Genomic DNA, 12,500 nt, shown 5'->3' with positions numbered 1-12,500 from the left:
GTTGTAGCGCAATGGAAGACGATCCTTGTGCGTGTGAAAAACTAGGCGATCTTTCTCTCCAATCTACCATGTCACATCAGGGAGTGGAAGAGGGGTGATCGGAGCACAGCGCAGAGACGACTGTTAGACGATGCGAGTTAATGAATGAAACACTCCGATGGCGGCTCCATTAAGCAGGACACCTGGAGCGCTGCCGAGTGATGGTTCTATTTCCGGTTAGCCGCGAACGCTTGCGAATGCGCCACACCTGGAGCTCAATGAAAACGTAAATGGTCGTCCCATAGCGGGACGTCACGTCTCGCTGACGATGCTAATTGGCAGACATTACATGCGAAGCTATGTGACGGTGGTACGGATTATTTGCGCAGGACAGGCCACACCGTTAGCCGCAGGTCGGTAGTGCACGTGCATAATACACAAACGGAAAGCGGAAGGCAGGTTTGCACTTACAGTACGTAACAGATTACGCCCAGGCTCCACATGTCGGTGTAGAAGTAGATCTCATCAAAGTTGAGCACCTCCGGGGCCGCGAACTCGGCCGTCCCGAACATCACCTGCAGCTTCTTGTCCGGATCGTACCGCCGTGCGAATCCAAAATCGATGATCTTGATCCGATTGCCGGTCTTGGTGAGGCACAGTATGTTCTCGGGCTAAGAAAAAAAAGAGTAGAGTACAAGAAAAGGAAGCATTAACAAATAAGAAAGCGAGAAAGGGGGTTGGCGAGAAACACGAGAGCTTACCTTCATGTCTAGGTGGATGATGCTTCGGCTGTGAATGTACTCCATGCCCTCGCAAATCTGTCGCATAAAGACGGCGCACGCTTTCTCCGTCAGCACGAAGTCATCGTCAATGACACGCTCAAACAGTTCGCCTCCTTGGATGCTGTGTGTTTGTGAAAAGCGATAGCAAAGACAGAGAGCGAGAGTGAGCAGCGAAGGTCACTACGACGACGATTCACAGCAACCGGCGGTCGGGACGTCGTTACTCACAGCTCTAGGATGACGTAGAACTTGTTCTCGTAGTCGAAGGCATCGTACAGCTGGATGAGCCGCGGGTGGTGCAGGCAGCTCATGATGTCGATTTCGCGCACCATTTCGCTACGGTCCTTCTTCTTCTTGTACGGCACAATCTTGGCGGCCAGCTCGAGCCCGGTATGCTTCTCGCGGCACAGAAACACCGTCCCGAACGTGCCGCGGCCCAGCTCGGGCAGTATATCGAACTTTTGGCGCGGATCAACATCCAACTTCAGCGTCACCTCCCGGAACGGGAACGACGGTGCCAAGTCTGGAATGATTCACCCCCCGAAAAACCCCCGATGAAGAGAGAACATGAGTATGTCAGCCAGGGACTGCATGCGGGGTGGCACGTGTTTTGGTTTTATTTTCGTTGGAACCGCAAACTACTAAAAGACGAAAGGCGGCGACATTCTACGTCGCCAACGGACGACGACGACGATAAAGTCCTTGGATCGTTAGACGATCGTGAGTAGTAGAAACAACGGATTCACGAACCGGAGCGCACCTTCCTTCCTCTCGCTGTTCGCTGTTGTTGATGTTTGTTTAAACAGACCACGGATTGCAATAAATTCCATAATGAACACCGTATGCCAGCCAACAGCAACAGGAGAAGTGAAACACGTAAATTGGGGATGCTTGGAATCCCTGTATTTGTACAAAAACACTACATTAGTTCCTTGCCCCCCGCCAGTCTCTTGCTACTACATACAAACAAAAGAGGAAGTGGAATGTGTTTACGAAAACGGGAATTTGGTGGCAAAATGGGGCTTCCGTAGGGACAGATTGATTTACTCACTGGCCCTCGGTTCGCAGAAGCCTTGAACCATGAAGACGCATTTAGCCACTCCCCCTGGTGAGGTCAAAACAAAAGGATCGAAGGTGCGTGATGATGATCACTTTGAGCAATGAAGCAGCAGAATGTATTTCACACAAAAACGACATTCACAGCCAAACATTGCACTCAGTAGCGTATAATAAATAATTCATCGTTCGGGGGTTTTACTATTCACTACTTCCGAAACTGATCTTAGGAGTAGAAAACTACACATTCACGTGTCCATCGTGCGGGGGGCCTTTTCTAGCGCTCTGTTATATCTAGCACGCACTCATGCTACTCACTGAACCGATCGACGAATATCATTTCATCAACATCCACCATTTTAGGAGGTTTTTTTTGCAGGAGACAGAGAGATAGAGAGAGAGAGTTCGCAGCTGCTTTTCACTGATTCAAAACACTGATCTCCATCGAACGGCTTTCCACGGCCTACTGAATGCACACGAGCGACGCACAACGACGGTTGGCCACCTCTAAAACCAATCCGCCAGCCATCACCGAAGGCGACCTTGACTATCCACGATGATGATCCCTCCCCCCTCCCCGGCGCGGGTGTGTTTGTGTGTCTGCCCTACTGCCTGGGGGCGGTGGAACAGATTTAATAATTCCCCATCCATCCCGCCCTCTCTTCTCCATGTGTTTCAGGTGTCACCTGATGCCTGACGACCGCGATCCCGTCTGATCTTCCTTCACCTCTCTCACCGGGCCTTGAAGCCGCGGCGGATCGAATCCGACTGCGAGCACCGCCCGGTTCTAGCCCCCCTCCCTCGGTTGCCTGGCCTGGCGTGGCCGACACTGACCTTGAGCAGAAGGTAGAACGCGTTGCATTGGGGGAGGGCAACCCGGTAAGAATGCTGAGGTGAACGCGTGGCACGCATTCGCTGTGTCAATTCCCACAAGACGCAAACAATATGGCGTCGGTTCGGCTGCTCGACGACGAAGGCGGGGTGTGGTCACGCCCGACTGCGACCACCTTCACCACCGAAGCCAATAAATCAAATCAATTAAGGAATTATTATAGCGAACACCCCAAAGCTGTATCTGCCAGCCAGCGTGCAGAACGCGTGCAACAGTGTGTGTGTGTGTGAGCGTGTGTTTGACCGAAAACACCGGGCAAACATCCGCAAACCAACGAGCGTTTTGTCCTTAGCAGCATGTTTTAATGTTTTCCTCGGGATGAGGGGAAGGATCTGCTGCACTAAGTTGCGGCCCATTAAGCGTTGCAATTAGGACTAATTGCGGTTTTCATAAATCTCAATCGTCTCAATGGACGCCATTCCTCACACTCGCCACGGGGGAAGAAGGACATTTCCCAGATTCCTTTCAGAGGTTAGGCCCTTACTTCACTGGCAAACATTGTGGCTTTCCATCGAAGGGTTAACCTGGGACGCTACGATCCGTTCGGGAAGCAATGGATCTCGCCCAACCCCCGGTGTCCTTGCGTCAGTCGAGCTGTCCCAGCTGTTACCGCCTGGCAGTGTAAGAGAGAGAGAAAGAGAGACGATCATCTGTTCCGTTTCACATCATGGCGGACGCGGAAAGAAGATTACCACCAAAGGAGGGGGGGTCGAGTTATTGTGATTTTTTACTATCAGCCACCCCGGTTTAAGTGTGTGTGTGTATGTTGTTTGTCCAACACCGAAACACCGACGCAGACGCGAGAGTGGGGCCAGGGAGAGAGTTTCGTCCGAAAGCGAAAAGGGAACCGGACACAAGCATAAAACAGCGTGCCGGTCGGTTGGTTCGTTGGTTTCTGGCGCAAAAATAGACCAACCAGCTCTGTGCTAGTCGCTGTGGGACGGATCGCTCGAGTGCCGTACCGATTCGCAACAAACAACAATCAACGCACAACAAAGTCGCTCTTCCACCACCACCACTACCACCGCCGGCGTGCTGGCGTCCAGAGCGCCATGCGAACGCGCGATGAATGAGCGATGGACGATGAAGAAGATCACCAAGAGCCAAGCACGCCAAGATCGTGGGCAAAAGAATGCGCAGCTTGTGAAACGTTTCGCGCGCCCCCTCCTAAGGAACAGGGCCCTCGGGCGATTCGGCGAGGTCGAGAACGGTATGTGGAGGTGTCCATTTATCGTGAGAACGCGGATTGCCTTCCCATTGCCATTTCCGTTTTCCGGTCAGCATAATTCTTCTCTCTCTCTCGCTGGCTGTTACTTCATTCTCGTGGGTTTTCAAGTGAACAGTTTTCCCAAAAATCAACGACCGACGACGACGAAGACGGTTTGGTTGGCCATCCCGGGGTACTACTGGTACGCCAGTACACGCCACGGTTTTGGTCTGCGGATCTATTTTGAGCACTGAGGCCCCCGTATCTCGTCGCCAACCAGCCAGCCAGCCAGCCAGCCAGCCAGCGAGTCGATTGTCTGCCAGCCTGCCAGGTTCTCCTTCCCCCTTGTGTCACACACACACACACACACACACACGCGGTCGGTGGAAGCGCGACGAACAGCTGTTTGCGGGCGACGCACGATTTCGGATGCCGCTGCTGCGCTGCTGATGGATGCCGCATCCAACTTTAATGACTTGGCGCATTAAAAGCATGACAGACCGACCTGTACCCCCTTCCACTCCAGGATGGCAGTAACGGGGAGACTGTGTGTGTGTGTGTGTGAGGAAGTGGTGATCACCGAAATGAAGTCATCGACCGCTGATCGGCCAGCTGGTAGCGTCGCGTGTGAGTAAATGATCCGCGAAAGGATTTCCCTTCCTGGATCGCATTTCCACGAAACGCGACCACGATGACGACGACGACGATGATGATGGTGATCATGAGACCACCTGGAAGAGGGGCGTGTGTGGCGACCGGTGTGGGGTGTGGGCCAAACAGGAAATGTTCCTGTCAATCGTCGGGATCCTTTAACTCGCTCATCAGCCAGCCAGCCAGCCAGTCAGCCGATTGGTGTTTGTCTTGGCTACACCGACCCTTTGGCAGCGATCCACCACCACCAGCATTACGGAGGAGGAGTAGAAAGGGGATGGGAAGGAGCGTCACAAATGTTCAAAAATATCGTCCAACTCACGGAACTCGCCGTCGGCCACGAAACATAATAAATTGTGTACCGACCACCCCCTCGCCTCTCTTTTTTTTCTCTTTGTCTCTCTCTCTCTCTCTCTCTCTCTCTCTCTCTCTCGCTCTCTGTGTCTTTCTTGGTGCGGTTATGTTTTTAATTTTTCAACCCACTCGACGCCACCACGCGCGTCTTTTTTTGGGGTGGAAAAATTGAACGAAAATGCCGCCGCCGCCTCCGCCGCCGACCACCGAATCTGGGACCACGCGACGCGGCATAGCTCCTCCTCGGTAGAAAGATCAAGTGCAAGGTAGAACGTTGGACCCACTCGGTTGCGCTATCCTCTCATCAACATCATCATCATCAGCTGATGCTGGTGTGCTGTTGGCTGCACTGCATCTCTGCTGGGGTAATTAGACGTAAAATAGGTTTTCACACAGCAGTCGAGTCGAGGTGGTCGTAAATCTGTTTGGCAAACAACAGGAAGAAGCAAACCTGCGGAGTGCATCGTCGTCGTTGCTAGCGAGCGGATTTATCGAATCGCATAGCCACTTGTCCCCTTGTGGGGCGAGTCATCATCGGGCTGAAGTGATCGGGAGACCAGACCCAGACTCTGGTTTGTCTGCTTGGAAGCAAACGGGAATATCAATCTTGAGCACCAGATGCGTGCCGCCACCGAGATTGGTATGATTTATGCCACCGTGACCTTCATAATTTATCACGTCGCGGAGGTACCGTGCCGTCCTCCTTCTTCTGGCGCCACGGGAAGGTCACTATTCGGTGGCCGTACCGATGGAGGCGCCCCAAAAATTAATGTGACGAAATGCCGAAAAAAACAATGGGACCTTGTCGCAGTAGGCAGCTTCGGTTCGACGCTATAGCTGTCCTGCTTCAAGAGTGACAGCCATACTTTCCTTTCTCTCTCTCTCTTTTCCGCGCACGATGGTTGCTCGACCAGCTGCCAGGCGCCTCCATCGCGCAGCCCGCAACTCTTTCTGTCCGCGATTCGCACATTTACCCGATGAACCACCTTGACTCGGCGCTCGTCTCGGTTTTTGATTGGTATGCGACCTTCGTGCAGCGTACCCGCGCGGGTCTCGCAACCACCACCACCACCACCACCACCACCTGGTACGCACTTATGTTGCTTATGTTGGACAGGCGCCATCACGGGACGGGAACAATATTTTCACTTTTCGTTCCGCTGGCGTCATAGCTACGGCGTGGACGCTGAGCGTTGTCCTGTGCTGTGCGTGTTATGCAATGCTCATCGTGCTCTGCGTCTCGTCTCGTTCTTCGTTGTTTTTTGCGAATTCATGGCCGGGCCGGGGCGCGTGGTCGCACCGCTTTCATTCACACTTTTGCGAGCGTAACGTGCGAGCGAGCCCCGAGCAAGCAAGGACGCATCCGGTGGTTGCCGGAGGTTGCGACGAATCCGGTTCGACCGCAAACTGGTTTGTTGAACTCCGGTTGTTTCCTCCGGGGTTCGAGCGGGCCGCAAGGACACGCGACATGCCTGATCGTACGCCACAGGTTTGGTGGATGGTGGAACCGATTTTGCCGATCACAACCATTATTGCATCATTTGATTGGAAAAAGATGAGGAAAAAGATGGCGTGCAGTGCGTCAACGGCCACAATCCGGAGGCGTTCACACCAGATGGTCTTTTTGGGCGGACGGGAGTTGGTTGTGGTCCATTATCGGGAGCATGACGTCGTTGCTTCGTTGTTTTCGAATGTTGATTTCGTGCGAATTTGAGACACGAGGTGTAGACGCGGGACGAAAAACGAGAAAGAGATGAAATCAGCAGCAGCCCCCCGGGAAGGGGAGCGGAGAGCTCACTGTTGGATTGAACTGTCCGTCGACAGGATTTATTTGGTGCGTATCGAAAGATGATCTCGTTGGAAGCGCAGAGTTTCGCATTCCTCGCCGTCCACTTTCGGTCCGGTTCGTGTGTCTGTGCCTGCGTCCGTGTGTTTTACGATCTCATGAAACGCTAGTTAATTGGCGTGGAGACGTATGTTTAGGGTGGTTTTTATTATGCTACAACTTCGCTTAGGCATCCATTTCGAGCGAAAGCGAATCGTGATATGATGATATCATGACGTAACGACACTCCACGTCATCTGCGCTGCACATCGCATAACATTTGTCATCGCATCGTACGCAGAGAGTGTTGCAACAGAGCATCGGCGGTCATCGACTGTCAGTCAGTGCCAGTCGTGTCAATGACATTTCAGCGTCTTGGGCACGGCGCGCAGTCTGCCGCACAAAGCGGCTCCTAATCCCACGGAATCAATGGTGTCCCCGGGACTTATCGGGGGGGCCATTGTTGGCCAGTTGCTCAACTAGCATATCGAGCCGCTTTGGAAGCAGCGCTTGGCGAGCCGATGGCCGAATGGGAAAACATTTCAATTCTAATTTTAGTTGACAGCCAGCGGCCAGCGGTACGCGACGCTCACGGGGACACAGTCATCGCAACGATCGACCGATCGAATCCGCCGGACATTGCCGCTTAAACGTCGATCTGCCACAAGAAATTGTCGAAATGGTTGACTGATTTCTGCTCCTCAACCCCACTCGATCATAACGATCGTGGCATCAGACCAGCGTTTTGTGGTGGTGGTGATGATGGTAATGATGGCCAGTGCTACTCCCAGGTCGAGCTTTCCATCCCCTGAAGAGGCGCGGGGGGGGCTTGATTTATGGTTCGCAAATATTTTCATTGACAAATAGACCATGGATGGGATGGATATTCGGGTTACGGGAATTATTTTTATTAACCCCGCTAACTCCCGCTTACTCTTACCCCGTGACCCCCGCCGTGAGTGCCTCTCCCACCTGGATGTTACAGATGTGCGGAAATAGTTGCTGGTTGTTCGGCCGAAAGCAGGAATTTTATTGCATTTCGCCACCGAAATGGCTGGACGTAAATCATGTGTTTATGTGACACCGCGGACCGGCCACCACCGGCCATCACTGATGGCGCAATGATCTGTATTAATGGATGATTTAATTTTGGATCACGAACGCCAATTTGTGTTGTTTGTTTTCGTGTGCGACACGTGAACACTAATGAGTGCCACCGATCGGGGCCTCGAAGACGAATCCTTATGAAGAGTATTTGGCCTGAAGGTCAGTAAGTGAACCGGCACTGGCACTTGGGTACTTGGCAAGCCCTAGCCTTGTTCATTTGATCATAATTTAGCCCCTGAAAGCGGGTGTGTGTGTTTCAAACAAGCGATCAATGATTGTGTTTATCATGCCATCATTCTTCTTCGCGTGCCAACAACACGAATTCTACTGCTTCAATCTTTCCAGAGCAGATTTACTACCCATCCGATCGCCCTTAAAACTCTCTCCAAACGAGGATCGTCCTCTCCGCAGAGTTTGCCGAAACAATCAGCCAGATCGCGGATACTATCGGAATCGCCGACCAAAAGGACGATTAATCAACGCGGGTAATTAACCTCATGCGAACGGCTACTTCATACTCTTCTCTCCTTCCCGTGTAGAGCAGGAGTCGATTTATCAAAACCAATCGCACACACACACACGCGCGCGCGCACGCCAGCCACCTGAAGGCAGAAGCGAAGTGAGTTATTGCTGCACCAGCCTACTGGGAGCTTGGGTTATATATCACCTCGTCCATCGCCTGCTCGTCTGCTCGTTGCTATGGATACATTAACCGCCACCTGGATCAAACCGGACCATTAGTAGTGCACCGACCGACCGGCCACGTTTTACCACGAATGGAGACGCATGGCCATTTGTTGTTTCCTCGCTCGCGCTTTCTCTCTCTCTGTCTGTTTCTTTCTCTCTCTCTCTCTCTCTCTCTCTCTCTCTCTTTCTCTCTCTCTCTCTGTGTCGTGATCGTGCTGGTAAATATGTAAACAACATGACTTTTCGTACTGCCTTGTGCTTCCTGTCACTCCTCCAGGATGCACTGCCATTTGCAAAAAAAATCCATTGTCAAGCGTGTCGCGCCACGTTCGACGACCGAGGTGACGTCAACGTGAGAAGGATCGCTGAATTGTTGGCTACCACCGCCACAATCAGCCCCACCACCGTTGTTAGTGAACCATTCTGTAGCTCTTCTTTAATTGCTATCGGCCATTTTGGATGCCAACGGCTGCCGCGTGTGCCGCGTCTCAATGGTTCCGAATGGTTCGGAAAGGGGAGGGGGAAAGTATATTTGAATATTTCGCTTTTCGCGTTTCGCGTTTTCGCGCTTGTTCGCTTGCTTGCTTCGTTGGTTGGTTGGTTGGTTGGTTGCGGAGTTCCCGGGTGGCAGGAAAATAAACGAGCTACATTGTTTACCCATTGAGCTTGCGGTAACGGCGTCATAAAGTAGCGGTGGCAGCTGCTGGAAGGATTGGCCTCGCGATCGCACTCTCTCTCTCTCGCAGTCGAGGTGGATTAGAATGACGCGGAGGGGTTTTCCTCCAATCTGATCGAGACGGAACGGAACCGCTGCACCCGTTTCCATATCATCAACAATTCAATTCGCCATTTCGCTGCCAATCTGAGGCCATTTTTACTGCCTTAATGTCGCCCTCAATTGCTAGCTGACGGCAATTTCCATTTCCCAATCGAAATGCTCCCCATTTCCCAGCCCCATAATTACCTTTGATTGGATAGTGTTCGTCTACTTTATACATGATTTTGGTAATACGTCGGTGGCTGGCCTGATCGCTGTCTTTTTTCGGTTCACTCTATCACTATAGCTTCTGGCGCAGAACGAGTTAACGGCACGAGCTGGGCGCTCTATCACTTGGGTCAACCCAGGAGGGCGGGGAGAAACCACTAAAATAAAACTCGATCTCGTGTTCTCAATATTTCATTTTTCTTCCAACTCTTCACGGCACCTCACGGAACAACACAAATTACACATTTATTACGATCGGTTTGGTTCTGCCAAAGAAATTTTCCTTTTTTTTCCTACGCGACTGTTACGATCGACGACGAACAAACGCGAAACAAACGCGCGGACGACAAAATTGTCCTCCCGAAACGAACCTGTTCTGGCCCCTTCTGAGAAAGAGCGCAAGAGCGGCGTATGGATTGGTCCAACAACTGGCCAGATCCAACTCGCGCCAAGCACTGGGACCGCGAGATCTTCGCGATGATCTGCTGACCTGCTCTGCGAGCGGATCGGTGTGCTCTACTCGTATTTCGCTCACCATTTTCATAATGGTTCTTTCTCTGCTTCCGTTCTGCCAGCGGCTGCCGGCTGAGAAGAGCGAGCGAATTTCGGAGTTTGCTCTGCGGTTGATTATAGCGGTTCAACTGTTGTGAAAGTTGAACAATAGAAAACGCTGCAGTGTGCAGCCTGTAGAGAGATTCTTTCGTGAGGATTGTTCTCCGTGAGGATGTTATAGGCTCATAAACTGCGCTTGTAACTATCGTTAATGATGATTTTTTAAAAATTTATATTTTTTTCATTTCTGGTAAAATTGAAGCAATACTTTCACAGGATACTAAAGAAAGGGTAAGCTTTTAAGAATAAATGTGAAATCGAATTCACCGTCTCACCATCGGGTTTTCCGCACAAGTTTTTACCACAACGGTTTTCATGGCCCACTGCTCGAGATTTTCCGTCATCGAGCAGTTTGCTTTTGCCCCAGAAGTTAGGCAAATCGCGGAACAACGGGCGTATTTGGTGGTCAAAAACAGAAAAATCATGCTTAGGTATTATTAGTGCGGTTTATGGGCACTTTATCATTTATTATATTTTGATTACGTGAAATATTTATAAACTACCGAAAGTTTACCCATGTTTGCTTGCTCTCTCTAAAGTGAGCGAGGTAAAATTACGTTTATTGCTTCTCTAGAACCCAATGAAACGCTATGAGATTGAATCGGTCGCTGGTTCTAAAATTCTAGATTATTGTTAACACGCCAAACCCAATCGGAGGGTTTTTTAAAGTTCTGTTAGTAAGTTTAAAGTTCATCGTCTAATCACAAATTACGTCTTGGACGGGTTTGTGTCGGCCATACCGAACGCCGATATCAAGACGTTGACGATTGTGATGATAAAAATACCGATCGTGACGAGATTATTAATGCGATCGGCTTTACATAAATCTGCCTCTCTCTTGATGTTGTACCGGCTCTTCCAGATTAGACCAATTCCGACGGCCACCTGAGCGATTATGCTGGATGAGATGAACACTAGGTTGATGTAGTAGTACGGATGGTCCTTCTTTCCCGAGTCAAGGACGTAGCGTAGTTGGTTGGCGTTGGCGGAAAGGAGCGCCAGATCCATCATACCCTGTGCCAAGTTCTTCTTTTGCTGGTACACGTTTACATCCGGAATTACTTCGCCACTGTTTGTGGTTTGTACCTAAGATGGTAAAGCAAATTCGAATGACTAACGTTTTGAACCTTGATCGAAATTAATCTATATTTACCGTTCCATCGGGAGCGAAACCTGGTGCGTACGGAAAGGCTGGTCCTTGATTGCGTCTACCACCACCACCACCACCACCACGTCTATCGGCTCGATCCGTTGAACCTCTATCATCTTTCGATCGCTCTTCCGATGGCTCCAGAAATCCATTGTCGATTCCTCGATCGGGATCGTTTGGATCGAACCGTGTCGTCTTATCGACCGCATCCTCTTCATCTTCATCGTCCATCTCCGGTCCAGCAATCGGTGGTCTCTGCCGGGGTAGATCTGCCTCCCCGGTGTGGTTTCCGCCAGGTAGCAGCGGAACTGCATCAGCCAGGGCCATCTCTGTATCGCGTTTTCGCCGACCCGGCGAACGCTGTAACGAACGAAAACGTTTCCAGTTGAATCCATCAAATCTCTCCGTCTCGGAAGAAAGTCAAGAGTTTCGCACAAACCGAATCAGGTCAATGACCGCACAAAACGATGCAATTTTTGGGGGGTAACTTTCACCGATGCGCTGCTTGCGAAAGATGCGAATTCGCGCTCCCCATTAAGTTAAAAGCCGCAAGCAGCTCCATGCGCAGCTCCAAGGCGGAAGGTCACGAGGCATTATTATGTCACGTTCATTCAACAACAACGTGTAGAAGCTGGCATTGCGGTTGCTAGAGCTTATCAGGGGGGGCAGTGTGTTTGGATCGCGCATTATTAACGCGGACCGAAAGACTTGTGCTGGAACTAAGTTGCAATGTTTATCTGGATTTATCCACACCTTGGCCTTATGTGGTACGACAATGAACGCCACACTAAAACAACGTTTATTGAGTTAGTGTTGCCGTTTATCCTGTTCTCAAGTGATCGATTGGCAATGATTTGCGTCTCATTGTTTTGAAAAGGGTTTCGCGGTTTCTGGCAATTCGCAGAATTTTCTGGCAGAATTCGCGGTTTCTGGACTTTTTTCGATGCCCTAGTAGTGCGTCATCGAGTGCATTTTTTTATGTGGCTCTCGATCGAACACTCTAGTCTCTTATTATTCATTTGTGATATGCTCTCGCTTGTGACTGGATAGTCACCAAACTATCAAAATGGAACATTGCCATGGAACTGTTTTAGTGAATTATGACTCATAGCAGGCCCTGAATAACGAAGTCCATTTCAAACAAAGCAACCGCGATAATATCGAGAGTTGTGAAAGGGAAAAATGAACAAATTTACTTGCAATTAATTTTAAT

At 50.7% G+C, this 12,500-nt stretch overlaps 2 protein-coding genes across 3 annotated transcripts in view; both read right to left on the bottom strand.

Annotated features, from left to right (window-relative positions):
• LOC125956878 (myosin light chain kinase 2, skeletal/cardiac muscle-like) overlaps positions 1-9,962 on the bottom strand; it is a 12,261-nt gene extending 2,299 nt beyond the window's left edge. Inside the window, exons 1-4 of one of the 2 annotated variants that reach the window (XM_049689144.1) lie at positions 9,505-9,962; positions 990-1,284; positions 741-882; positions 451-650 (exon numbers count right to left, since the gene is read on the bottom strand). In XM_049689144.1, the coding sequence (XP_049545101.1) occupies positions 451-650; positions 741-882; positions 990-1,284; positions 9,505-9,538 (671 nt within the window). In that variant the 5' untranslated portion in view covers positions 9,539-9,962. Of the gene's footprint in view, positions 1-450; positions 651-740; positions 883-989; positions 1,285-2,135; positions 2,233-9,504 lie in introns of those variants that run through there. The other variant, XM_049689143.1, reaches the window with a different exon arrangement.
• A 472-nt stretch (positions 9,963-10,434) lies between these two features.
• The window catches only part of LOC125956879 (ninjurin-A-like), a 3,054-nt gene continuing 988 nt past the window's right edge, over positions 10,435-12,500 (bottom strand). The window contains exons 2-3 of the mRNA XM_049689145.1: positions 11,291-11,647; positions 10,435-11,223 (exon numbers count right to left, since the gene is read on the bottom strand). Of these exons, the coding sequence (XP_049545102.1) occupies positions 10,846-11,223; positions 11,291-11,647 (735 nt within the window). The 3' untranslated portion in view covers positions 10,435-10,845. The remainder of the gene's footprint in view (positions 11,224-11,290; positions 11,648-12,500) is intronic.

Source organism: Anopheles darlingi, chromosome 3 (genome assembly GCF_943734745.1).
Source record: "Anopheles darlingi chromosome 3, idAnoDarlMG_H_01, whole genome shotgun sequence".
Lineage (NCBI taxonomy): Eukaryota > Metazoa > Arthropoda > Insecta > Diptera > Culicidae > Anopheles > Anopheles darlingi.
This window is presented reverse-complemented; position numbering and strand designations above follow the sequence as displayed.